At 46.6% G+C, this 26,318-nt stretch overlaps 1 protein-coding gene across 1 annotated transcript in view; it reads right to left on the bottom strand.

Annotated features, from left to right (window-relative positions):
- Positions 1-26,318, bottom strand: part of LCP2 (lymphocyte cytosolic protein 2) — a 197,971-nt gene that overhangs the window by 77,021 nt on the left and 94,632 nt on the right. Inside the window, exons 6-8 of the mRNA XM_088465046.1 lie at positions 16,135-16,172; positions 13,247-13,412; positions 13,034-13,122 (exon numbers count right to left, since the gene is read on the bottom strand). Coding sequence (XP_088321172.1) covers positions 13,034-13,122; positions 13,247-13,412; positions 16,135-16,172 — 293 coding nt within the window. The remainder of the gene's footprint in view (positions 1-13,033; positions 13,123-13,246; positions 13,413-16,134; positions 16,173-26,318) is intronic.

Below are 26,318 nucleotides of genomic sequence, written 5' to 3'. Positions count from 1 at the left end.
TGTTTGAGGGTTTTAGTTTAGGTTTTCGGTTGCCCATTTCCTTTTTTTTCCAAGTAGTTGCTCGCAGGAATCTCAAGTCGGCGAGAGATTTACCGCTGGTGGTGAGGCAGAAAGTGGATACAGAGGTTCAATTAGGTCGTATGTGCGGTTCTTTTGATGTGGAACCCCTGCCGGGTTTGTGCATTTCCCCCCTGGGGGTGGTGCCCAAGAAAGTCCCCGGCAAATTCCGTTTAATCCAACATCTGTCTCATCCACGGGGAGGCTCTGTCAAAGACGCCATTCCTGATGAGCTTTGCCGAGTGCGGTATCAGCTGTGTGATGACGCGCTGAGTTTGATTCGCAGATTTGTCCCTGGGGCATTAATGGCAAAGTTAGTTATTGAATCGACTTTTCGGCTACTACCATTGCACCCCTATTACATGTGCTATATGGGTTTTAAGTTGGAGGGTAAGTTCTATGTGGATAAGTGTCTGCCCATGGGGTGTTCTGTTTACTGTGCCTATTTTGAGAAATTCAGTACGTTCCTCCATTGGTGCATTGTCGCGGGCACAGGTCAGCATGGTGTTGCCCATTATTTAGATGATTTTCTCTTTATAGTTCCAGGTAACAGCAACATTTGTCGGGAAATTTTGTTTTCAGCTAGCTCATTGTTCCATGTTTTCGGGGTTCCGGTTGCACAGGACAAGACGGAGGATCCCACTTTTTGTCTGTCCAATTTGGGTATCGAGGTCGATACTAGGGCGGGATGCTGCCGCCTCCCAGTGGATAAGGTCAAGAAGCTTTTGGGGCAAATCGAGGCATGTTTGCGGCTAGAAAGGCTAAGGTTGAAGCAGGTGCAGTCCCTTTTAGGCTCTTTTAATTTTGCTTGCCGGATTATGCCAAGCTAGAGAAATCAACGGCGGGTGTGCTAAAGCCGCATCAAACAGTCCACCTCTCTAGGGAAATCAAGGATGACCTTTGAGTGTGGTTTTCCTTTTTGTTAAATTTTAATTGGGAACTTTTATGGCCCTCTAGTGCGGTTTTTTAAGGCCACTGTGCAATTATTTACCGATGCGGCTGGTTCTACTGGTTTCGGTGCATTTTTTCAGGGGGAATGGGCCGTTGCACATTTGCCACAGGCATGGTTCACACAGGGTTTCACGGCCAATCTATTGTTACTGGAGCTATTCCCAATAATTGTGGCTGTGGAGCTATGGGCCACCAGATTGGCAAATCAGAGCGTGATATTTCGGTTAGGGGTGTGCACCGGCCACTTTTCGTGTTTTGGTTTTGGATCTGGATCTTTCTTCGTGTTTTGGATCTGGATTGGTATTGCCAAAACCACCCTTCCGTGTTTTGGGTTCTGGGTTTTGGATCTGTATTTTTTTGAAAAAAAGCATAAAAACAGCTAAAATCACAGAATTTGTGGGTTTTTCTGCTCCTATGCTATTATTAACCTCAATAACCTTAATTTCCACTCATTTCCAGTCTATTCTGAACACCTCACACCTCACAATAGTGTTTTTATGTCCAAAAGGTTGCACCGAGGTAGCTGGATGACTATGCTAAGAGATACGAGTGGGCGGCAAAAACACGTGGCCCATCTAGGAGTGACACTGCAGTGGCAGACAGGATGGCAGTTTGAAAAACTAGGCCGCAAACAGAACATAATGCAAAGAAAAAAAAGAGGTGCAAGATGGAATTGTCCTTGGGCCCTCCCACCCACCCTTATGTTATATAAACAGAACATGCACACTTTAACAAACCAATCATTTCAGCGCCAAGGTCTGTCACACGACTGTGGCTGAAATGATTGGTTCGTTTGGGCCCCCACAAAACAAGCTGGCAATTAATCTGTCCCTGCACAAACTGGCTCTACGGAGGCAAGATGTCGTCCTCATCCTCCTCATCCACCGATTCCTCACCCTTTTCAGTGTTGTGTACATCCTCATCCTCACAGAGTATTAATTCGTCCCCACTGGAATCCACCACCACAGGTCGCTCTGTACGTTCTGGAGGCTGGTCTCCCTGGAAGAGTTGATAATTAATTTTTCTGAACATCATCTTCTCCACATTTTGTGGAAGCAACCTCCTACGCCTTTCGCTGACAAGGTTCCCGGCTGCACTAAACACTCTTTCGGAGTACACACTGGAGGGGGGGCAACTCAGGTAAAATAGAGCCAGTTTGTACAGGGGCCTCCAAATTGCCTCTTTTTCCTGCCAGTACAGGTATGGACTGTCTGACATGCCTACTTGGATGCTGTCACCGATGTAATCCTCCACCATTCTGTCAATGGTGACAGTATCATATGTAGTGACAGTAGACATGTCAGAAATTGTTGCCAGGTCCTTCAGTCCGGACCAGATGTCCAAACTTGGTCCTGCCTGCCCTGCATCTCCACCAGCGGGTTGCTTAGGATACCTAAGTTTTTTCCTGGCAGCCCCAGTTGCGGGAGAAAATGAAGAAGGAGCTGTTGACGTGTCACGTTCTGCTTCAGCTGACAGTGTGTTCACCAGCAGGTCTTTGCACCTCTAAAGGCTTGTGTCAGCTGGAAAGAGAGACACCACATAGGCTTTAAACCTAGGATCAAGCACGGTTGCCAAAATGTAGTGGTCTGATTTCAACAGATTGACCACCCTGGAATCCTGGCAAAGCAAATGAAGGGCTTCATCCACAAGTCCCACATGCCGAGCGGAATCGCTCCGTCTTAGCTCCTCCTTCACTTTCTCCAGCTGCTTCTGCAAAAGCCTGATGAGGGGAATGACCTGACTCAAGCTGGCAGTGTCTGAACTGACTTCACGTGTGGCAAGTTCGAAGGGCTGGAGAACCTTGCACAACACGGAAATCATTCTCCACTGCGCTTGAGTCAGGTGCATACCCCCTCCTTTGCCTATGTCATAGGTGGATGTATAGGCTTGAATGGCCTTTTGCTGCTCCTCCATCCTCTGAAGCATATAGAGGGTTGAGTTCCACCGCGTCACAACCTCTTGCTTCAGGTGATGGCGGGGCAGGTTCAAGAGTGTTTGCTGGCGCTCCAGTCTTCGGCACGCAGTCGCTGAATGGCGAAAGTGGCCAGAAATTTTTCGGGCCACCCAAAGCGTCTCCTGCACGCCCCTGTCGCTTTTCAGAAAATTCTGCACCACCAAGTTTATTGTGTGAGCAAAACATGGGACGTGCTGGAATTTGCCCAGATGTAATGCCCGCACAATATTGGTGGCGTTGTCAGATATCACAAATCCCCAGGAGAGTCTAAGTGGGGTAAGCCACTGGGCGATGATTTCCCTCAGTTTCTCTAAGAGGTTGTCGGCGGTGTGCCTCTTACTGAAACCGGTGATACACAGCATAGCCTGCCTTGGAACGAGCTGGCGTTTCTGAGATGCTGCTACTGGTGACGCTGCTGCTGTTGCTGCGTAAGGTGATACATCTACCCAGTGTGCTGTCACAGTCATATAGTCCTTAGTCTGCCCTGTTCCACTTGTCCACATGTCCGTGGTTAAGTGGACATTGGGTACAACGGCATTTTTCAGGACACTGAGGACACTTTTTCTGACGTTTCTGTGCAGTCTCGGTATCGCCTGCCTAGTGAAGTGGAATCTAGACGGGATTTGGAACCGGGGACACACTACCTCCATCAATTGTCTAAATCCCACTGCACTAATGGCGGATACCGGACGCACGTCTAACACCAACATAGCAGTCAAGGCCTCAGTTATACGTTTTGCTTCAGGATGACTGCTGTCGTACTTCATCCTCCTCGCTAAGGACTGTTGGGGGTCAATTGTTTAGTAAAAGTAGTGGTGTTCCTACTTCCTCTCTGGGATGATGAACGACTCCCAGCAGCAGCAACAGCTGCAGCGACAGCAGGAGGCGTAGCAATGCAGGATCCTCCGGAGGAATCCCGGATAGGAGAGTCAGTCATGCCAGTGACATGGCCTGCAGGACTACTTCCGATCCTGACTAAGGAGGAAATTGACGAGGAGGGAGGTGACGGTGTGGTTTGCAGGCGCTTGGATACAACAGGACAACGGGATTTAGGTGTCCCTGGACTGCTTACGGTCTTAGCCAAAGTTTCTGAACTTGACAGTAACTTTTTATGAACGCGCTGCCGGTGCCGTATAAGGGTGGATGTTCCTAGGTGGTTAATGTCCCTACCCCTATTTATTCCACCTTTACATATGGCAAGACAGTTGTCCGGATTTGGATAGAAATATTGCCAGACCAAAGAGGTGGAATGTTTGGTCTTCTGCCCAGGCATGACCGTGATGGGCTTTTTCATCCCACGGACAACAACTGTCTCCCCGCGGAACCTGATTTAAACAAACCACATCACCATCAGAATCCTCCTCGCCAACTTTCTCCTCAGCGCCAGCTACACCAGTATCCTCATCCTGTTGTACTTCAACAGTGACATCTTCAATTTGCATATCAGCAAGAGGACTGTGGGTGCTCCTTTCAGCACTTGCAGGGGGCGTGCAAATGGTGGAAAGAGCCACCTCTTCCCGTCCAGTGCTGGGAAGGTCAGGCATCGCAACCACCACCACACTTGGACTCTCCTTGGGGATTTGTGATATCTTCTTAGAACGCACAGTTCTTCGCTGTGCTTTTGCCAGCTTAACTCGTTTGATTTTTTTAGTGGGAGGAGGGTTTCCATCGTCATGTGAAGCTGAACCACTAGTCATGAACATAGGGAAAGACCTTAGCCATTCCTTGCCACTCCGTGTCGTAAATGGCATATTGGCAAGTTTACGTTTCTCTTCAGATGATTTAAATGTTTTTTTCAAGGTCATTTTCCTGAACTTTGTCATTTGGGATTGTATGTGCCCTCTACTATGACATTGGGCATCGGTCTTGGCAGACGACGTTGATGGCATGTTATCGTCTATGTCATGACTAGTGGCAGCAGCTTCAGCACTAGGAGGAAGTGGTTCTTGATCTTTCCCTATTTTATTTTTATCGGAGAAAGTTTGGTCCTCCATTTATGTTATATTGATATATACGTGCAGCTAAGGCGCACACAAACACAGAAAATAATTTTTTATTTTTGTTGGAGATTAGTGCACTTTGTGGGTTACACCACCCTTTAATAAATGAGCCAGCCGGCCCTTTACTTATGGGACACAGGCGGACGCTTGGCGCTGCTACTTTGTTGATGCACACAATTCACAAACACAGAACATTTTTTTTTATTTTGTTTGGAGTGCCCTTTGGGGGTTACAGCACCCTTTAGCGGTCAATCCAGCTGGCCCTTTATTTATGGGACACAGGCGCACGCTTGGCACTACTTTGTTGATGCACGTGCGGCTACTGCGCACACAATTCACAAACACAGAAAATATTTTTTTATTTTGTTTGGAGTGTACTTTGGGGGTTACAGCACCCTTTAACGGTCAAGCCAGCCGGCCCTTTACTTATGACACAGGCGCACGCTTGGCACTACTTTGTTGATGCACGTGCGGCTACTGCGCACACAATTCACAAACACAAAAAAATATATTTTTTTATTTTGTTTGGAGTGCCCTTTGGGGGTTACAGCACCCTTTAACGGACAAGCCAGCCGGCCTTTTACTTTTATGGGACACAGGCGCACGCTTGGCGCTGCTTCTTTGTTGATGCACGTGCAGCCACAGTGCACACAATTCACAAACACAGAAAAAATATTTTTTTTTTTAGCACTTGGGGGGAGCACCCCTGACGGACAGAGCACCCCCTGGACAACACTACAGCACCCCTTTATGACTGGGACACTGCACAGGACTTTGGAGTGGACACAGCCCCTATGGACAACTGACTGCACAACACAGTCCAGCCAGCCCCTATGGACTTTGAAGTAGTGGACACAGCCCCTATGGACAACAGCAGCACAGCGCAGCGCAGCACAACACTACACTGCACTACACTACAACACTACACTACACAGCCCAGCCAGCCCTAACTCCCACCCTCCCTCTTCACTGTCCACAGCCGAGTGAGAAAATGGCGCCGACGCGGGTACTTTATATAGGATCCAAAACCCGCGAGACCCGGAAGGCGGGATGATGACGTTTTGCCTCGATTTCAGATCCGAGTCAGGTGGGAAAAGTCGAGCCTGACTCGGACCGGCCTCGGATCGGGGGGCTCGGGGGGGTTCGGATTTCAGAAATCCGAACCTGCTCACCCCTAATTTCGGTGCGACAATTTGGGGGTAGTCCACGCTGTTAACAATCAGCATTCCTCTTCCCCTCAGGCTTTGCGGCTTCTGTAGCATTTGTTGCTGAGGTGTTTGCAGTTCAACATAAATTTTTCAGCAGAACACGTGCCAGGGATTGAAAATTATATAGCGGATACTTTGTCATGTTTCCAATTCACTAGATTTCGCACCTTGGTGCCTGGTGCTGCCCCTATGGGCTTAACATGTCCTCCTTATGTCTGGCAGATTATCGAGCAGGCATAGCTGGGCTGGTGCGTAAGTCTTTGGCACCATCTACCTTACGGGCATATACACCTGCGTGGCAGGACTGGGAGGCTTACAGGGCTAAGTATGGGGATGTGGATAACTGTCAGGAAGATTGCTTGTTAGAATTTGTTTGGGGTCACTAAGGCAGCCATGGCTGCCGCATTAGCGTGTATCTCATTTTATTCAAAAATCCATCAGTTACATGACCCCACCAAGATTTTCGTGCTTTCCAAGGCCCTTAAGGGTTGGGCCAGGGACAGACCTGCCCCTGCAGATGGCCGCAGGCCCATTGATTTGGGTTTGTTACAGGACCTTATGTCCGTCTTGCCATCTGTGGCTTTGAGCGAATTTGAAGTTTTGCTCTTGAAGTGTGCTTTTTCATTGGCCTTTTTTGGTGCTTTTCGGGTCAGCGAGCTCGTGGCTATTAATAAACGTTCGGTGGTCACCGGCCTGCTGTCCCGAAATGTTCTGATTAAAAGGGAGTCAGTTATGTGACAAAAATGGGTTTCCCTTAAGTCACAAACTATCCCTGAAGTCTGCCCTTTGTGACTCGCGATCCTTTACAGCCAATCTAGACCCGAGGATTGTGTACAATTTTTAGCGCATTTAGATTCTTGCCCCCTTACGAAATTCCAGTTTGCAGCGGTTTTCAAGCAATGTCTGCGTAAGGTAAACATTAAGAGCGAGGAGTATGGTACGCACTCTTTTCGTATCGGCACTGCTACATGATCAGCAGCAGGCGGTTTGCCAACAGCAGCTATTCATTCAATTGGGAAATGGAAGTCAAATTCCTTCAAGAGTTATATTCATTTTGATAAGCTTTGAGTTGCGCCTGTTGCGCTAACCCAGAAATGTTGCTTACCTGTCAGTTTTTGAATGATTAGCATTCAAAAACTGGGGATGTGAAGGGATTTTTTTAATTTTTCCTCCGAGGGGGCCTTGATTCTAATTGGCTATACAAGTGGTCCACGGGAGTTTTTTTTAAGTTTTCTCCTTCGCCTGGGTTTATGTATTAATATTGTATGTTGCATGTGGAGTTCAGTTACATGGTTTTGGGTTTACAGTACACTGTCTGACGGTTAGGTGCCTTCTTTTTCAGCATCCAAGGGCTTTATGGAGCAAGTATGGCTAGTGGGCCACTCCTATATGTTCTGGGCTGAAAGGCACCCTTTAGCAAAAAGGGCGGTTATGCTTACAGGCGGCCGCACAGTTAGATGGTTTGGAATCCGGGGACTGCATTGGGCCTCCCTTTTAGATTTTTTAAGCATGAAAAGCAAGGGGGCCATCCCGATTGGTTGATTTTGCATTTAGGAGGAAATGATGTGGGTCAGATTAAGGGCATGGAGCTCATACTTAGAATTAAAAGGAATTTGGATAAGGTGTTGTCCCATTGGCCGGGGGTACAGATAGTGTGGTCGGAAATTGTACCCCGTTTTGTTTGGAGAGGGTCCAGGGATTTAGCGGCTTTGGACAAAGCCAGGAAGAAGATAAACATTGCAGTAGCCAAGTTCGTGGTGGCTGCCCGGGGTGTTGTAATCAGGCACCCTCTTTTGGTTCTTGAGAATGCTAATTATTTTAGACCAGATGGGGTGCATTTATCGCCTTTGGGGATGGGAGTTTTTCTTAAAGGTATTTTTTCTGCTTTTGATTAGCTAGTTTGGTTGTTGGGTGGCAGACTGCAGTTCTGGGAACCTGGCATGGCGGGAAGGCGCTACTAACCAGCGGCCACATGTGGCGTAAGCGGTCATTGTGAAGCACTTGCCCTTTTGAAGGACGGCGAGTGGGCCCTACCTATGCGGGTTGGACAATTGGGCACTTTCTTTGCGGGAGTGTTCAGACTGTGCCAAAGTAAAAGGACGGTGAGACTTGCACAGCGCAGGTTACGCATTTTGAGAGGTGGGGGCGTTTTAGTCGTCCCCCAATTTGGTGGTAAGATTTATCTCGGCTAGAGCTGGGTAGTGGTAGCGCCTTCTTTAGCCACCCTCTTTAATAAAATAAATTTGCAATTCAATAAATATATTAATTCTAATTCGAACCAAGCAATTGTTGTCTGTGTGTTTATTTCTTTTAGAAGTTAAGCTTAGCATAAGAGGTTATTATGTTTTGTCACAATAAATGGATGGACGCCTTATAAGTATTCCTTTACTTATCTTGATCATGTATCAAAAGAACAATTTCAATAACCGAAAACAAAAAAACCCCAAAACAATAGAAAACACAAAATAATAAAAACACAATAAATGCATATATCAAATAGCATGTAGATATATGTCAGTGGAGATAAAATAAAATTAATTATATATATTTTCTGGGAATCATCTAGCAAAAATTAAAAACTGATTGATAATAAGTAGTAGTTAATAGCTGACCACAGGGGCTAGATGAAAGAAAGGCATAGAGTGAATACTGTTGCAATAGATATAATTTGATATGCACTTGAAAAAAAGTGTCCAAAGGATCTCATTAGAAGTCACACTAGCAAGTATGGGACAATACAAGGTCCAGTGTGTCATTGTTCCTAAGTAAGAAAAAATCGTCCCACTACCACCTAATCAAATGTACGTTGGTGATAAATGGTAGTGATCCAAGACTGTTTGTGGTGGTATTGTTGCCCAGGGTGACCTTCTCGGGCAAGGGAGTACGGTAGCTGGAGAAGTACAAGAGCACTCTGGACTTGGCCCTGCTCTGATCGGGAACGGACGCCAGTCAAGTGCCTGACGCCAGACCCGCTGTGACCGTGCTTCCGGGGAAGTGAGCTGCTGTATGGGTAGGGGATGTAACTATAGTGGTTCTGGCAAACCAGCTGATGGGCACCCCCTCCAAAAACAGAGAACTTAGTTTGTGTATCTCGACAGCTGACCGCTCCTTCCCCTTGCCGGCTTGATGTTTGGAGCGTGTTTTCTCCTGCTGGTGCAGGCTCCAGCTTTCTGTCACGTGGCTTCGGCTTGTCAAAAGCCAAACAGATTGGTCTCTTGTTGGTGTGTAGTAGTAGGAATTGGTATAATGGTCTCCAAGCGTTTCAGTCGTGCTGGCCTTCCTCTGGGAGTATTGGTGTAGATTTTTGTCCTGGTGACGGGAGGTTTAAAAGAACCGGTCCTTGGGCTGATTGGTGCTATGTAAATTGGCTTGTTTCTGGTTGGACACATTCCTATTTGTTCCTGATAGGTGAATAAAGATCCTCAAACCAGACGTAATTGTGTTTCAATATAAAATCGATACTGTCAAGGATGAAGTTGAGTTGTGTTTCTGTTGGTGGGTTTGTAGTTGCTTTTTGAATTGTGTGGTGAGATTGTGGTTCAGTCTTTTGTAAGTACTAGTGTCACCTAGAGTTCTATGGGCTCCTTCCAAGTAACCAGTCTTGTTGAGGACCACGATTCCCCCACCCTTATCTGCCGGTTTCAGGATAATGGAGTGATTGTCTTGTAATTCCTGAAGGATCATTCTCTCTTTACTAGTTAAATTACTCCGACTGTTCTTAGTTAGTTGAATTTTCTCAATGTCTTTCTCTACCATCCGTGTGAAGGTGTCTATATGTGGGCCCTTCATGTGGTTCGGATAGAACATGGCTGGAGGTTTCATATTAGTGTGTCTATATGTCTATATTGGTTCACGTTAGAATCATTCCTGATTTCTGCTGGGGTTGTTGAGGCGAAGAATTTCTTCAGTGAGTTTTCCAAATAGGTGTGAAATTTGTCCATATTGTAAGTTGGGGCAAAATTTAATTTTAACCATTTACCTAATAGTTTGAGATGGTCAATGGATAATGTGATAATGCTCAGAATGAAAATGCCTTCTGTTTTGTGGTGGTACATTTGCCCAGGGTGAACCACAATAGTTAAATCCCCTACCCAGACAGTGGCTCACCTCCCCGGGAGCACGGTCACAGCAGGGTCTGGCGACAGGCTAACGACTGGCATCCGTTATGCTCCTGTTCTCCAGCTACCATACTCCCTTGCCCCGAGAAGATCTCCCGGGCAACGGTACCACCACAAACAGACTTGGGTCACTACCACTAATCACCAACGTACATTTGATTGGGTTTTTGATACATGATTAAGACAAGTAAAGGAATACTTCCAATCATTACTCATTCGCTTCTGCACATTATTCAGGCTGAGAGCAGCACCACCTTCTCCTGTTTATGTCACTGTGTACTATCGCTCTTAGAGCAACCTTGCTCTCTATTTTCTCCATGCTGGATCAAGCCTAATTGTTGCATTTGTCCAGTTTATTTTTATTTTTTCACCTATATATGTGTTTTTGATAAGATATGCTTAGTACGGAACAAAGTCCACTTACAGCAATGGCCAAATCCCATTTTCTGCATCTTCAAATTGTTTTATGAGGATAAAGGCACAGGGGGCACCGGATAACTTGCGAATACTAGCTCAGTATGCTTCTTGACACATCTTGCCCTTGCATTTAGACACAATACTAGACCCATTGATGTAACTAACAGTTTTTTTTACAAAAAACTGATCCGCCCATCAGGAGAATATGTTCCACCCCCACAGTCTAGAATGTACCCAGGAGTGAAAAGGTTTTGCAGAATGCCAAATACCAGGATTTTTCTCTGAATCTATATTTTGTGATTCTTATTAATACCAAATATTACAATAAAGCTTTATACTACAGGTTGAGTTTCCCATATCCAAATATTCCGAAATACGGAATATTCAAAAATACAGATATTTTTTAGCATGACTGAGAGAGTGAAACCTTTGCTTTTTGATGGTTCAATGTACACAAACTTTGTTTAAGGCACAAAATTATAAAAAATATTGTATATAATTACCTTCAGGCTCTGTGTATAAGGTGTATATGAAATACACATGAATTTCATGTATGTACACAGACTTTGTTTGAGCCACAAAATTTGAAAATATAAAATTACCTACAGGCTGTGTGTATATAAAGTGTATATAACACATAAATGCATTCTGTGTTTAGATTTAGTTCCCGTTCCTACAATATTTCATTATGATATGCAAATATTCGAAAATACGGAATATTCCGATATCCAAAATAACCCTGGTACCAAGCATTTTGGATATGGGAGACTCAACCTGTACTTACTCCATGCATTAGAAGAATTAACTGGGAAATACAGTACTCCATAAGTGATTGCAGTGGTAATGTACTGATTAAGACAGATCGTGCACCACGTTCTCAAGTTAGTAAATATGTAGGGCCTGATTCAGGGATGCACGCAATCCGCAGGCAATGCTGATGTTCAAGTATTTGAGCGATTATTTGCTACTGAGCCTTCGCAAAAAGTCCTGGAAACCCCTTTGACACATGCATCTCACAGTGTGTATACACAAAGGTGCTGTTGCGATCTGGACTGACGGTATCAGAAATGGGAAGGGAAAGTGATGGGCGCTCCTGGGTGGTGACCGGGAGGTGGCTTGAAGGGAATGCAAAAAATGTTCATCTCCTGGGCATGTTATATCAGTGTAAACGGCTGCGTTCTCAGACGTACAGTCGCAGCCACAGAGGCCATGTGCAGATGGACAAACTGCACCTGCCATACTGTAGGGTTGGTAGAAATGTGGATGGTGCATGCAATGGTGGTGTGTCAAGAACCACCTGTGGACAGTGTTACATTGTGCTGAGATGCTGGAATTGGGCATCTCAGTGCTTGCACAGTCAGACACAGGCTACTACACCAGGGAAAGGCTGATACTAGCATTTGCATATTATCGCAGGCACAACGCAATAGCGGACACAGCAGCGGCACCTCAAGCGATATCGTGTGAATGGCCGTGCAGCATGGCCAATCACACGACATCTCATGCAATCCGTGGGAGAGCACAGTTGGGCATACACACTGCATGATATGCATGATTTGTCGTTATGATTTGCCCAAATCAGCCAAATCGGGCCGATATCGTGCAAGTGTATACCCACCCTTAGGGGGTCATAGCCTGCAAATTACAGGCAGCTGCAAGATTTCAGTGATTTACTGTAGCTGCTAGACTTAAAGCGGCAATAACTTAAAAGGCAAAACGGGTTAGGTACAGGATGCCGATGCTCGGGATCCCGGTGGTCAGAATCCCAACGCCGCATCCTGACAGGGTTAGGATACCGACACCTGTTTGTAAGTGTCCTAGCCCTACTTCTGCCCCTAATCCCCGCAGCCTAAACCTAACCCACCCCCCTAGTGCCTAAACCTAACCCCCCCCCGCAGTTTAAACTTAAACCTCTCTCCCAGTGCCTAACCCTACCCCCCCCCCCTTAGTGCCTAACCCTAAGCCTCCGCTTAGTGCCTAACCCTAACCCTCCCCCTAACCGCTGGGATGCCGGCGCCGGGATTCTGACTGGTGTCGGAATTCTGGTGCCGCCATTCTGAATGCTGGCATCCCCACCACTGGGATTGAAACTACATCCCGGCAAAACAAAACTGGGTATACCTCTACAAATATTACTGCTTCAATCTAGCTGCTAAATTGCTGACTCGCAGACTATTATACTTACCCCTTAGTATGGACTGTAATTTCAGAGACTGTTTTAGAGACTTTTGGACCTTATAGGTGGATTTGAAACTCACAGGCAAATACTAAACCACATCAACTTCTGGCAGTATTTGTCAAATGACTTAACACATCAAAACAACTTACAGTTTTGCCTCTTGCAGAGAATGTAGGAAATTCAGGTCTTGTAGGAGGATTTGGGGGACCTTTAGGATAATTCCCATGGACTGGCCTGTCTGAAATATCATAAAACATTTATTAGAGAAAAGGTGCTAATTAAAGCTACTGTTGCTAATAAAACCAAGGTAATTCATTGGAGATATCTGCTGTGGTCATAAAATATACGTAACTTTGACTTACCAGCATAATCTGAGTCGCTTAACTTTGTTTTTGTTGGATTGACTTGACAATTTTCAATGTTGGATGGCGGTGGCTCATAATCCCCATCACTGTTACCACCATCACTAGGAGTAGGGGACTCATAATCTTTATCCACTTCTTCATCTGGGTTCTCATAGTCATCATCCTGTTATTGAGCACAGATCAAGGAGGAAAAGTCAAGACAGCACAAAGTTTCCCTAAATAAATTGTGAAATATTAAGGATCTTAGTTATTAAACAACGAGACATAGCACATTTAGCACTCACTAAAGGGGTTATGTACTCCTTTCAATATTTAACAGACAGCGGTAAACTAAGATTACCGATGTTTGTCACTGTATTGCTTATGCCATTTATACTGTAGATCACAGGTTCTCAAACTCGGTCCTCAGGACCCCAAACAGTGCATGTTTTCCAGGTATCTTCACAGAATCACAAGTGAAATAATTAGCTCCACCTGTGGTTATTTTAAAATGTGGCAGTGAGTAATGACTACACCCGTGCACCTGCGAGGTGATCTGGAAAACGTGAACTGTGGCCCTGATTCAGAGCCAGACGCTCTGAAAGAGCGCTCGTTCTGAATCAGGGCATTTTTTTTTTGTTTTTGGAGTGGCCTCCTGGCCGCTCGCATAGCTGTGGGTGACCACCCACAGCTATTGCGAGCAGCCAGGATGATGGTCGCGATGGTCAAGACCATCGCGACCATCGGGCTTGCGACGAGACCCTTGTGGTAGGTCTCATGGCCGCAAGCCCCAGAGAGCTTCTGGCTCTAATAGAGCCGGAAGCTCTCCCACTGACATCACTGGTGATGTCAGTGGGGCCGGCCACAAACGGCAGGCGTTTGCATGGGAATACCTCCATTTGTGAAGCCACCCTATGCCACGCCTCCAAAACAGTGCGAGCAAAATCGATAGCCGCCCCCTTTTGGTGCGAGATCCGGAGCGACGGAGCGCCCGTCGCTAGCCGGGTCTCGCGCATTCACATGTCAGAGCCGGCTCCGGCATGCGCATGCGCAGTGGCCTAACATCGACCCGCTCGTAAGCGCATAGTGCTTGCGAGCGGGTCTGAATCAGGCCCTGTGTGTGGTCCTGAGGACCGAGTTTGAGAACCACTGCTGTAGATAGTGAGAGCGATACGGTCTCTATTGCCAGCAATGGGGACCCAGCAAAAGCATTTCTGGCTGCAGCAAAGCCTTCCAGGCTTTGCTGTGTCCCTGCCAGGCCATAACTAGGTATTTAAAGGCCCTATAGTAAAAGTTTGTAAGGGTCCCTATGTACCACCCAATGGTGAAATATGTATATAACACAAGTAACATTAACAAGGAAGATGGGCCCATAGCAGCTACACCCCTTGCACCTATGGTAGTTATTATACCCATGCCATGGGGTGAAAGTGTTATGCATATGCACAGACTGGCCATCGTGCATGTGCATGGCACAGCAGCCCGTCGCTGGCAGTGATAGGTGGAACGGAGGATGCCACCAAGGAGGAGCAGTGCTGGCATACATCTATATTTGCACCCTGTCACGCGAGAGTGCAAATGTCATGGTACAAACTGTGCATCAGCCCTACAGTATTTTATAAATGCATTATAGGTCACTATATAACTATATTGTTTTACAGCAGTTTCCACATTGATATGATGATGATGATGATGATTATAGCTAATGTCTCCTGAAATGTATCCATCAGCTGGTGGTGTAGCCTATTTTCCACTACTGCTCTCTCCTCACAATGTAAAGCTCAGTTGCCTACAGCTACTCCTGCTCCCACTCTGAGTAGATCTATGTCCCAACACCACTACTTGCTGGGATATAGCAGAGCACAGGTGGGACAAAGTGCAATCGTTGTGAATCGCATCATCAAGTCCCCAGAACATCCAATTCTTTGGGGAAGTGGGCTGATCCAGAGGTTGGCCTACTCCATCAGTAGTCTGGGAGAGATGTCTGACATTCAGGGGTCTCCTGGACATTCTAGACAGCAGGCGCCACGGATAACTGTGTTACATCAGTGTAATTTCTGCTTGGGGTGAGTCATTTCATGTGTTAGCAAGCTGCATCTCACAATTTGTATACTCCATTAAGTGAGACGACTGCTGTATGTGCTATACAATGACATAAAATCTGGTGACTTGTGTAAATATTGAAAAGTACTGTGTGTATATCTCCACAAAAAGAGAACATAGGGCCTAATACAGACGTGGACACTAATTCGATGTTCACGTAGTTGAGTTATTATCGGTGGCCTGTGCATGGGTCTTAATAGCAAAGCGCACGTGTGGATATTGAACTGCGATCAAATGCGACTTTTGTAGTGAGCATTTATTCGCAATTGATTGACAGACATATATATATTTTGTGGGTGGTAACAGGGAAGGCGGAAAAAACATGGGCATGGCATGTGTTCGTGGCTGTTTCTGCCTACATCTGTGATCCCATACGCAGAAAGGTGCCAGTGTCTCAGTTCCTACGGCCATTCTGCGCACCCATATCATTAGATGGTCGATTCTCTAAGGATCTGTGACCGCCGCTGCATATTTGTACGCAGTTGCTTGGACCTTCGAGGCCATTGGTGGGTGTCCCAACACATTTCCAAGTGGCTGTAGCATAAGCAGATTTTCCCAAAGCAGCTGCATACAAAACTGCTAAAGCATTAGTGTCCACATCTAAATCAGGCCCTTAGGTAATATATGCACTTTAGTATTTACAGAAAAAGAAGTACAATTTTTGTTAATAAAATAGACATTTTTTGTACATGCAAACCCCAATTAAGAGCACAGAATTATTTTTTATATAAATCAACCATTTAGATTTTCTTAATAGTCTTGTATTACTTACAAGTTTTAAAGCAATTTATTTTTACACTTACAAATGAGTCAGACTCTGAATCCCAGCTTTCTGATATGTCTGCAAAGGAAACAAGTATTTAGACATGCACCACAGAATATATAACAGCACATCACATGGCAATCACTGAACAGCACATTACCTACAGTATATGAGGAGTTCTCAGTTCAATAGTATTATAACCCTCATGTAGCACTTTCATGAAGTGCAGGTGAAGGTCCTCAGGAGGACAAACTATCGAACAAGGCGCGTATGATGAAGTCAAGAAGTTAGCTTTTACCCACTATTAATACATTTTCTTTTGTAAAGGAAATTAGCTAATATACCCAGCAATGCCCCGGCTTAAATCTTCAAGTTTTGTTATGTGCTGTCATCCAAATCCATCCAGAGGAAGGACCAGAACCGGTTCCCTAGGTCAAAGTTCTGGCCGGTGCAATCAGCTGTGAGGTCCGATCGGGACCCCAACCACTCTATTAGCCATCCCAGACCAATTGCCACTCCTCTGTGAAGATTTCATCCAAATGGATCCCGTGGAAGGTCCAGAACAGGCTCCTCAGGTCAAAGAACTGCCCAGCGTACACCAATGGGAGGTCTGACCGGGACCTCCAGCCCCTGGTATGTCTTCTGGGATCCAATATTACCAGTCTGTGAAGTTTTGAACACATCCATCCAGTGGAAAGCTCAAAATAGGCTCCCTGGGTCAAAATTCTGCCCAGCGTACACCAACGGGAGGTCCGACTGGGACCTCAACCCCCTAGTATGTCTTCTGGGAACCAGTGTTACCAGTCTGTAAAGTTTTCAAACAAATCCATTGAGTGGAAGGCTCAAAATACTGTAGGCTCCCCAAGTCAAAGTTCTGCCCAGCGTACACCAACAGAAGGTCTGAATGGGAACCTAACCACCCTAAAACCTGGCCAGGATCACCTTTTATTGATTTCATTCCAATTGGTGCAGGGTTGTATCTTCAAGTTATTAAGTTTTATCATTCGATGTCATCCAAATCCATCCAGAGGAAGGACCAGAACAGGCTCCCTGGGTCAAAGTTCTTTCAAGTGCACTCCGCCATGAGGTCCGACCAGGACCACAACCACTCCATTAGGCAAATCAGACCAATTGCCACACCTCTTTGAAAATTTCTTCCCAATCCATCCAGTGAAAGGCCCAAAACTAGCTCTCTGGGTCATAGTTCTGCCCAGCGTACACCTGGAAGTCCGACTGGGACATCAACCCCCTAGTATGTTTTCTGGGATCCAATGTTACCACTCTGTGAAGTTTTCATCCAAATCCATCCAGTGGAAGACTCAGAACAGGTTCCCCCGGTAAAAGTTCTGCCCAGCGTACACCAACCGGTGCCCTAACCCCACTAAAACCTGTCCAGGATCCAACTCTACCACCCTGCATTGGTTTCATCCCAATCGGTTCAGGGGTGTCCGAATGCAAACAAACAAACAAATAGACCAATAAATATTATGGGCTAGATGTAATAGGGTGAGAGTTTAGAAAATGTGAGAGTTTAGCAGTAAACTCCCACATTGGTCGCATTTTATCTTCAAAATGGGAAAACATCTCAATGAGAGTTTAAATCGTGGAGTTTTTTTAGTTTAAAATCATGCGAGTTTGTATGTTCACCGACTCAATTACATTGTCCAAGTTTAAAAAGTGTGAGAGTATCTTGCTACACTTTCACCCTATTACATTTGGCCCATATATAAGATTTGTTGCTCTGTCGCTTTGTCACATTGTCGCGCTGTCGCTATGTGGTCTAATAGTTATCTAGTATGAAAAAGTAAGCTATGTAGGATTTGGCAACTTTACCTTTAGAGCTGTGGAAGATATTCACCAACCAACAAACTGTCTTTATTAACAAATAGACCAATAAAATATATGGGCTATATGTAATAGGGTGAGAGTTTAGAAAATGTGAGAGTTTAGCATCCTGCACTACTTGCAACATACAGTTACCAGCTTGTGGTCTGTATGCCCCACTTCACGCTGAGAGCCTATTACAGGCATAAATGTGAGTACGGCTGGACATGGAAGTTACTGCTAAATAAACCACTAAGAAAACAGGAATAGTAGGTGGCGCTTATCACACACAGCAAGGGATGGTGTATAGAAATTTATTCAAACCAAAAAAGTTTTGTTCATGAATAATAAATAAACAATCAGCACTTATAATACTCCCAGGAGGGGGGTTATATGTACATCAAATAAAATCCACAAATATGAATAAACTTGTGGCAGATAGCTTTCAAAGTGACATCAACCACTATGAATGGACTCTCACTATCCAACAGTCTTTGACAAATGGCAATGTTATTGTGTAACATTACTCACTAGAGACATAAATATTGCTGATAGATGGCAACAATTGTAGCAAGTTGCTATTGCTGTTAGATACTCCCAGCCAGAGCTTAATATTTCCAATGTTCCACGATGTTCCAATAATAAAATTGAAGATTGTCAGGATGTGTGTGTATAAAGTAAATATGGGACAGTTTAAATCCCAGCTCTCCGGAGTACTCACTGGCCCTGATTCAGAGCTGGACGCTCTGAATCAGGGTGACTTTTTTTTTTTATGGAGCTGCCTCCTGGCTGCTTGCATTGCTGTGGGTTACCACCCACAGCTAATGCGAGCGGCCAGGATGATGGTCGCGATGGTCAAGACCATCGGGCTTGCGACAAGACCCTTGTGGTAGGGTCTCGTGGTCGCAAGCCCCAGAGAGCTTTCGGCTCAAACAGAGCCGAAAGCTCTCCCACTGACATCACTTGTGATGTCAGTGGGGCCGCCCCCAACAGTAGGTGTTCTCATGGGAATGCCTCCATCTGGGCAGCCACTCCCCACGACCCGCCAACCAAAGGGGGCGTGCTGTCACTCAACATCGACAGCACGCCCCCTTTTGTGCGAGACCCGGAGCGATGGATTGCCTGTCGACATCCGGGTCTCGCGCATGCTCACGACGGAGCCGGCTCCATCGTGCGCATGCGCTCTGGACCACTATCGACCCGGTTGTGAGTGCTCATCGCTTGCGACCGGGTCTGAATCAGGCCCACTGTCCACAAGTGTATAACACCACTCCAGCAGCTCTCGGACTGTGGGGTCGATTCAGACCCGGATGCTAAGCCGTGATCGCTCACATCCAAAAGGGTCCGGGTATGCAAATTCCGCGATCACACTGTCTGGTGTAAGGACGCCCTCTATGTCTTAGAGAGCGACGACAGAGCAAATGCCAGTCTAAAGACGCCCACCTTTCTTTCTTAGCACACGTCATCTCCAGGAAGTGTATGATTAATCAGAACCATGAGAGCCATTGTAGCTGCACGCAGCACTTGAGGTAGACCCTACCCCACCGCAAGCACTGCGACCATTGCAGGCTGAAATACAACCAAGTGACGTGTACAATGACGCCTCCACGCTAAGTATGCACACCCATAAAATGCTGTTTAGACACCCAGACACGCCTGCATTTGCAGCACCACTCCCCCGTTCACAAGCACCTTCCCCTGTTGCCACCCACAGAGGGCACTGTCACTCAAAGTAGAGTCCAGTCTGTGTACTATGAACGCACAATTCCCGAGCACAGTGAGTGACTCACGCATTCGCATATTGACGCATATGCATGCGCAGATGGGCGACTATCTGCCATAGCTTGCGTCTGCGGCTTAGCGTCCGGGTCTGAATCGGGCCATGTGTGTTCTCCGGCAATGTAAAGATTCCTCTCGGCACAGTGTCACAGCCTCTCGCTCCATGGGTCTCACTGATCTCAGCTCTGTGAGTCTCACAATCTCACAGGGCTAAACAGTGTCACGTGGGGTTTCGGCAACTGCAGACGGGTTTCACGGGGGAGCTTTGCTGTAAATCCCAAATAGTAGATGGAGTCCTGCCACACGTCCAGTAATCTCGCCTGGGCTAAGATTTAGTTTTTAGATAAATAAGTACACTGGTTAAGTACTGTGCTGTATAGTGACTACAGGGTATCCGCTGGTGTGTACATGTGCGCTTCTATACCATCTTCAACAGTACACACATATTCAACAGTACACACACTAATCACCCTGCGGAGAAACATTCTGCAAAGACTGTTCCTATCTTAGCCTGCTCTATAAGTGCACTAATCTGGCACTTACAGCTGATAGTAGAACTCCAAATAGTTCCAAAGTGCCCTATATTTCACAGGGAATTTGTGTTATTTGAAAGGGACAGAGGGCCTGATTCAGAGCCGGACGCTCTGACCAGAGCGCTTGCTCTGAATCAGGGCCCTCCTACCTAAAAATGGAGCGGCCTCTTGGACGCTCGCATAGCTGAGGGTTACCACCCACAGCTATAGCGAGCGTCCATGATGATTGTCGCGATGGTCAAGACCATCGCGACCATCGGGCTTGCGACGAGACCCTGCGGTAGGGTCTCGTGGCCGCAAGCCCTGGAGTGATTTTGGCTCTATCAGAGCCAAAGTTACTCCCTCTGACATCACTACTGATGTCAGTGGGGCCGGATCCAGACGGTAGGCGTTCCCATGGGAACGCCTCCATCTGGCAGCCACGCCCCCGGCACGCCCACCAAAGGGGGCGTGCTGTCACTCACCAGTGACAGCACGCCCCCTTTGGTGCGAGACCCCGAGCGACGGCTTCCTCGTCGCTCGCCGGGTCTCGCGCATGCACATGATGAAGCTCCCTCCATCGTGCGCATGTGCATTCGGGCACCATCGACAAGCCTGCGAGCGTCCTGCGCTCGCAAGCGGGTCTGAATTAGGCCCAGAGTGGGCAGATGAGTGCGAATTTTAGTCCAATTGAGGTCAGACCTATTTTGTCTTGATAACATGTCTATATTTTGGTAGGTATATTATGCACTGAGAGGGTCAATTAGGGCACAGAAAGGACAAACCATTGTGCAAGCTTATCTCCACACTTTATAAAGCCCATGATGGCAGATATGAAAGAGAGTTATCACAGCTATGGACAAGCTATCTTATATTTTCATCCTTGTTCCCTGTGGGTCTTGTAGATTTGTGTGTAATCCAGAAATGGAACAAATTGAAGCAGGGACTCTGGACCTCATTCAGACCCAGTCGCAAGCGCTGCGCGCTCGCAACCGGGTCGATGTTTTGGTCCTGCACAGCACAGCGGCCGCACTGCACGTGCGCAAGCCCCGGAGCGAGAGAGAGACTCTCTTGCTCCGGAGCTCACTACAAAAGGGCCGGCTGTCGATGTTGATTGACAGCTTGGCCCGTTTTGTAGGTGTGGTGGGGGGTGGTTTCACGAACGGAGGCATTTCTTAGGGAACGCCTACCATTTTGTGGGCGGCCGCACTGACATCAGCAGTGATGTCAGTGGGGAGCTTCCTGCTTGCGGTTGCCGAGACCCAACCTTAGGGTCTCATCGCAAGCCCCGATGGTCGCGATGGTCTTGACCATCGTGACCATCAACCTGGTCGGTCGCTAAGCTGTGGGTGGTAACCCACAGCTTAGCTAGCGACCAGGAGGCTGCACTAGGAAAAGCAAGCGGCTGCCCTCATTCAGAGCAAGCGGTCGCTTCTTGTGACCGCCTCTGGATGAGGGCCTCTGGGCCTGATTCAGAGCCGCTCGTGCGCATGCGCGATGTTCGCACATCCGCATGCGTATGGGTCGTAATGCGCATGCGCCAACCAGTCATTGCGGTCAGAAATCGTGCGCTCGCAAAACAGTGAGGGACTGCTAATTTGAGTGACAGAATGAGGCGTTTGTGGGTGGTAACAGGGGAAGGTGCTTGAAAACGGGGAGTGGAGACCCGAATGCAGGCGTGCCAAACGGTCAAAACGGGCGTTTAATGGGTGTGCATAATTAGTAAAGGAGCGTCATCGACCACGTCACTTGGTTGTCTTTTAGCCTGAACTGCTCGCAGTGATTGCGGGAAGTAAAACCTACCACAAGCACTGCGAGCAGCTCAGACCCCTTTCGATGTACTCGATTAATCTAATAAATAGCGGAGATGACGTATGATGCGAACGGCCAGGGGGCGTCTTTACAAAATAGTGAGCGCATGTTTCGTTCGCTCGCTCAGACATAGAGGCGTCAACAGACCGCAGAGAGCGAGCGCTCAATTTAAATAGCCAGCCCCTTTTTTTGAACGAGCGAGCGCAAATAGCGTCCGGCTCTGAATGAGGTCCTCTGTGTGCTGGCAGTGACAGGAGAGGAGCTTTACTAATAACAAATTGAGCCTAAAGAAGATAATAGTGTTCCCTGTGTCTTATTTTACAATTGTTATAGTGTGACCAATTTAACCCTTTTATTAAAATACTTTAGCTCTGTTGGTGATTTCTGTTATATAAACTTAAAGCATTTTTTATTTAGAGTTTTGCCTGTATATAAAAATAAGTTCCCCTTGTCCACAGCATGTAATAGACTGCGAGTTAGCCTAATAAAGGGCCTGATTCAGAGATGGACAGAATTGCACAGCCGCACACAAGGAGCTGTGCAATTTCGTCCATTTAAAATGCAAATACAGAAGGAGGTGTCACATACCTCCTTGCTGCATTTGCGTAATCCCAGCGCTATGGCCCAGGTCGCAGCCTGCGGTCACCATCGAAACAATCGCGACCATTAGTCATGATTGTTATCGATGTTCCATTGGCCAGGCTGCGGGAGCTAAAGCATCCTGCAGCCTGGCCGGGTCCTGGCAGCTTGCGAGGCGAGGAAGTCTTTATGCCCGATGCAGACCCTGGCCTCATCCCTCCTGGAAAATGGGGATAACACTCCCCTGTTTCCGGGAACGCTGCCAGGGAATGCCCCAGACCTGTAGGGTCTACATGGGTGCACGCAGACTTCCTGGCATCGCAAGCTGCCAGGACCCGGCCAGGCTGCGGGAAGCTTTAGCTCCCGCAGCCTGGCCAATGGAGCATCGACAACAATCGTGACCGATGGTCGCAATTGGTTCAATGGTAACCCCAGGCTGCGACCTGGGCCACAGTGCTGGGATCATGCAAATGCAGCAAGGAGGTATGTGACACCTCCTACTGCATTTGCAGTTTAAATGGCCGAAATTGCACAGCTGCTTCTGTGCAGCTGTGCAATTCCGTCCACCTCTAAATCAGGCCCACAGTTCTCAAGTCTTGGTTATTTTAATGTACACTCTCCACCTATTGGTGCAGGCAAATAACTACCATGATAGTGGATACCTTGTGCGTGCATGAAAAACCTAGAGTGAGAGGGTATTAAATTGTTCATCTCTCTCTCTATTTGAGAGAGAGAGAGAGAGAGAGACAGAGAGACAGAAAGAAAGAGACAGAAAGAAAGAAATTCCCTGGTTTAGGGATGTGCCTGCTTGCTTGTTCGGGCTACTCTCTTGAACCACTGGATGGATTTTGATGGGTTTTTCACTGTTCTATCCAGTTTTGGTCAAGGAAGGTTTAGGTGTATGAACTATTCATCTGTGAAAAAAGGGAGCCGAGCAGTGATGATTTTAGTGAAGCAAAGTAATAGAAATTTTTTTTTTCACCAAGTTGCTGTATAGGAGCTGACCAGGGTGCTGAAACAACAACAGACAATGGCCCTCATTCAGAGCCGGATGCTCTGAGCAGAGCGCACGCTCTGAATGAGGGCCGTCCTCCATAATTATGGAGCGCCCTCCTGGACGCTCGTATAGCTGTGGGTCACCACCCACAGCCTATACGAGCGTGCAGGTTGATGGCCGCGATGGTCTTGACCACCGCGACCATCGCTAGTGCAACCAGAAGCCTGTGGTCGGGGTTTTCGACCACAAGCCCTGGAGTGATTTTGGCTCTATCAGAGCCAAAATCACTCCCACTGACATCACTAGTGATGTCAGTGGGCCGGCTTCTGACGGTAGGCGTTCCCTTGGGAATGCCTCCGTCTGGGAGGCACACCCCCGGCACGCCCACCAAAGGGGGCGTGCTGTCAATCAACATCGACAGCACGCCCCCTTTGATCAGACACAACGAGCGAAGGAAAGTCCTTCGCTCGTCGCATCTCGCGCATGCGCACAACGGAGCTCCCTCCGTCGTGCGCATGCTCAGTGCACATCATCGACCCACTTGCGAGCGGACAGCCGCTCGCAAGTGGGTCTGAATCAGGCCCAATGCGAGCTCATCAGAGAAAGCAATGTGCCCTGTTGCTTAGTAGCAGCCTAAAGTGGAAGAGATTCAGTGACTGAGCAGGGTCACATTTGAGGCAGACAGAGAGAGAGACAGCCTCCAATGCAACCCATGAAGATGCCCTGATGCAGACACAGTAGCCAAGAAAGTGCCAGGTGAAGCAAAAGATCTGGAAATAAAAGAACAACCAACCATTGGAACGCCATCAAATGATTTCCATTCGATGGTGGTAAACATCGGACAGCCACCAGAAAATGGCACAAACACTACCATCAGAACAAAAACATTGATGGTTAGTAACCATTGGATTCAGATGTCCATCTCTACACTGAACCTGCACATGGACTCCACCCATAACACTCCTTCAATGTGAAGTGCTCCATCTCCAGCGTGATGTTCCTACTCAGCCATAAGCCCTCATAGAACAGGAGATACCTCCCATGGAAGTCAGCGCTGTTCTTGGGTGGGGCACCACAGTGAGAAAACTCAACAGAAAGCCTAAGAAATATAGTGTACATTGTGCAAAGAGGACATTGTACATCGTTATGTTCTACAGCCAGGAAGGGGTGCACATGGAGGCTAATATGCAAAGGTGCCCCAGCCACGTGGACATGCTGCTGATAATTGTTACGGTAGCTTCAATACGAAACTCTCATCCATGATCATCCTGCCCTTCCAGGGGCATCTCAGTGGCTGGGTGCCAGCCAGCTGCAGGGCAACAGCAGGGGGGGTTTGTGGTGACACTAGTGAGATGCAGGAGTGAGGAGTGGGGGGTTATGTGGGATACAGAGGCCTGTGGTGTGATGCAAGGGGCTTTGGTGAAATATAGGATGCTGTAGTGAGATGCAGGGGGCAGAGGTAAGAAGCCAGAGGCTGTTGTGAGATGCAGGGGGCAGGAGTAAGAAGCAGGGGGTTGTGGAGAGATGCACTGGACTGTGGTGACATGGCGTAGGTCATTATAAGATGCAGGGGGCTGTGGCGAGATGAAATTGCTCCCATGCAAAGTCGGGGTGGGTCACTAATTTTTTTTTATAAAATGAACTGTTCTATAAGCCTGAGCTGCAGCTACTGCATTTCTGCAACTAAGCTGATACACTGTAAAGAAAGGATATGATATTTTAGTAAAGTTAATTGTTTCAGCCTGCTGCCTTTCAAATTCTTTCTTTTACAGTCATACTGTATTATACCTGTGTCACTAAAGTACAAAACTTGCTTGGGCAAGGGCCCTTCTACACTTAAACCTCTGAGAAAAAGTGAGAGAATGAGATGACTGTGTTATCCAAACAAAACCAGGGCCAGAGGTATAGTAAGTCCATGTGAGAAACCACATACGCCATACAGTAGCAATGTAAAAAGAGTTACACTTTTCCAGATTGTTCAGCATAGAAAAATAATTACTGGAAATTCTGAGTTTTTAATTATTAAAACGATACATAGGGGTAAATTTACTAAAGTGAGAGTTTGTAGAAGTGAGTTCTAGAAGAGATGTGGCCTATATGGACCTTCCCTCCAGGGTTCTCCAGAGCCAAGGAAAACAATTCCCACACTTATGGCCCAAATAGATGTGTCAATGTCACCCCAGAATTTCAATAAAAAAAGCTATCAATTTCAGCTCCCGCTAACGTGCAGATGAAACATTATATACAGTATAATTTCCAGTTGACAGGAAATCAATGGCTAAAATCAGGGATAATAATTATTAAAAAATGGTTCATATTTAGCAAATTAATTTAAAAGGACAGCCAGTACTTTCTCTCTATGAGACCTATGTATCAAAACTTTTTAAACACAGCCTGCAAAATGTAAATTGGAAGCTGATTGGTTAGTACTTTATCTCTCACAATTTTATCTCTCTCCCAGGTTTGATACATAGGCCCCTATGGATTAAAATGTTGCCACATGAAACAGTATTTACAAAAAATTTAAAATAAAAATCAGCGCACCTACCATTTCTAACAATTTAAAAAATAAAGAAACCCAGTGACCATCTTACACTTTAAAACAAAGATGAAACAAAAATGAATAAGAAAAAGTGTAATTCGCTTAAAGGTGCTGTGTGTTCCAAATCTAATTAATTACTTCAAAATATTTCACGAATATAAAAAGAAAAAATATCAGAA

Source organism: Taudactylus pleione, unplaced genomic scaffold, assembly GCF_031769625.1.
Source record: "Taudactylus pleione unplaced genomic scaffold, aTauple2 ptg001827l, whole genome shotgun sequence".
In the NCBI taxonomy this organism is placed as follows: domain Eukaryota; kingdom Metazoa; phylum Chordata; class Amphibia; order Anura; family Myobatrachidae; genus Taudactylus; species Taudactylus pleione.
The sequence above is the reverse complement of the archived record's forward strand: the minus strand, read 5'-3'. Positions and strand labels throughout refer to the sequence as shown.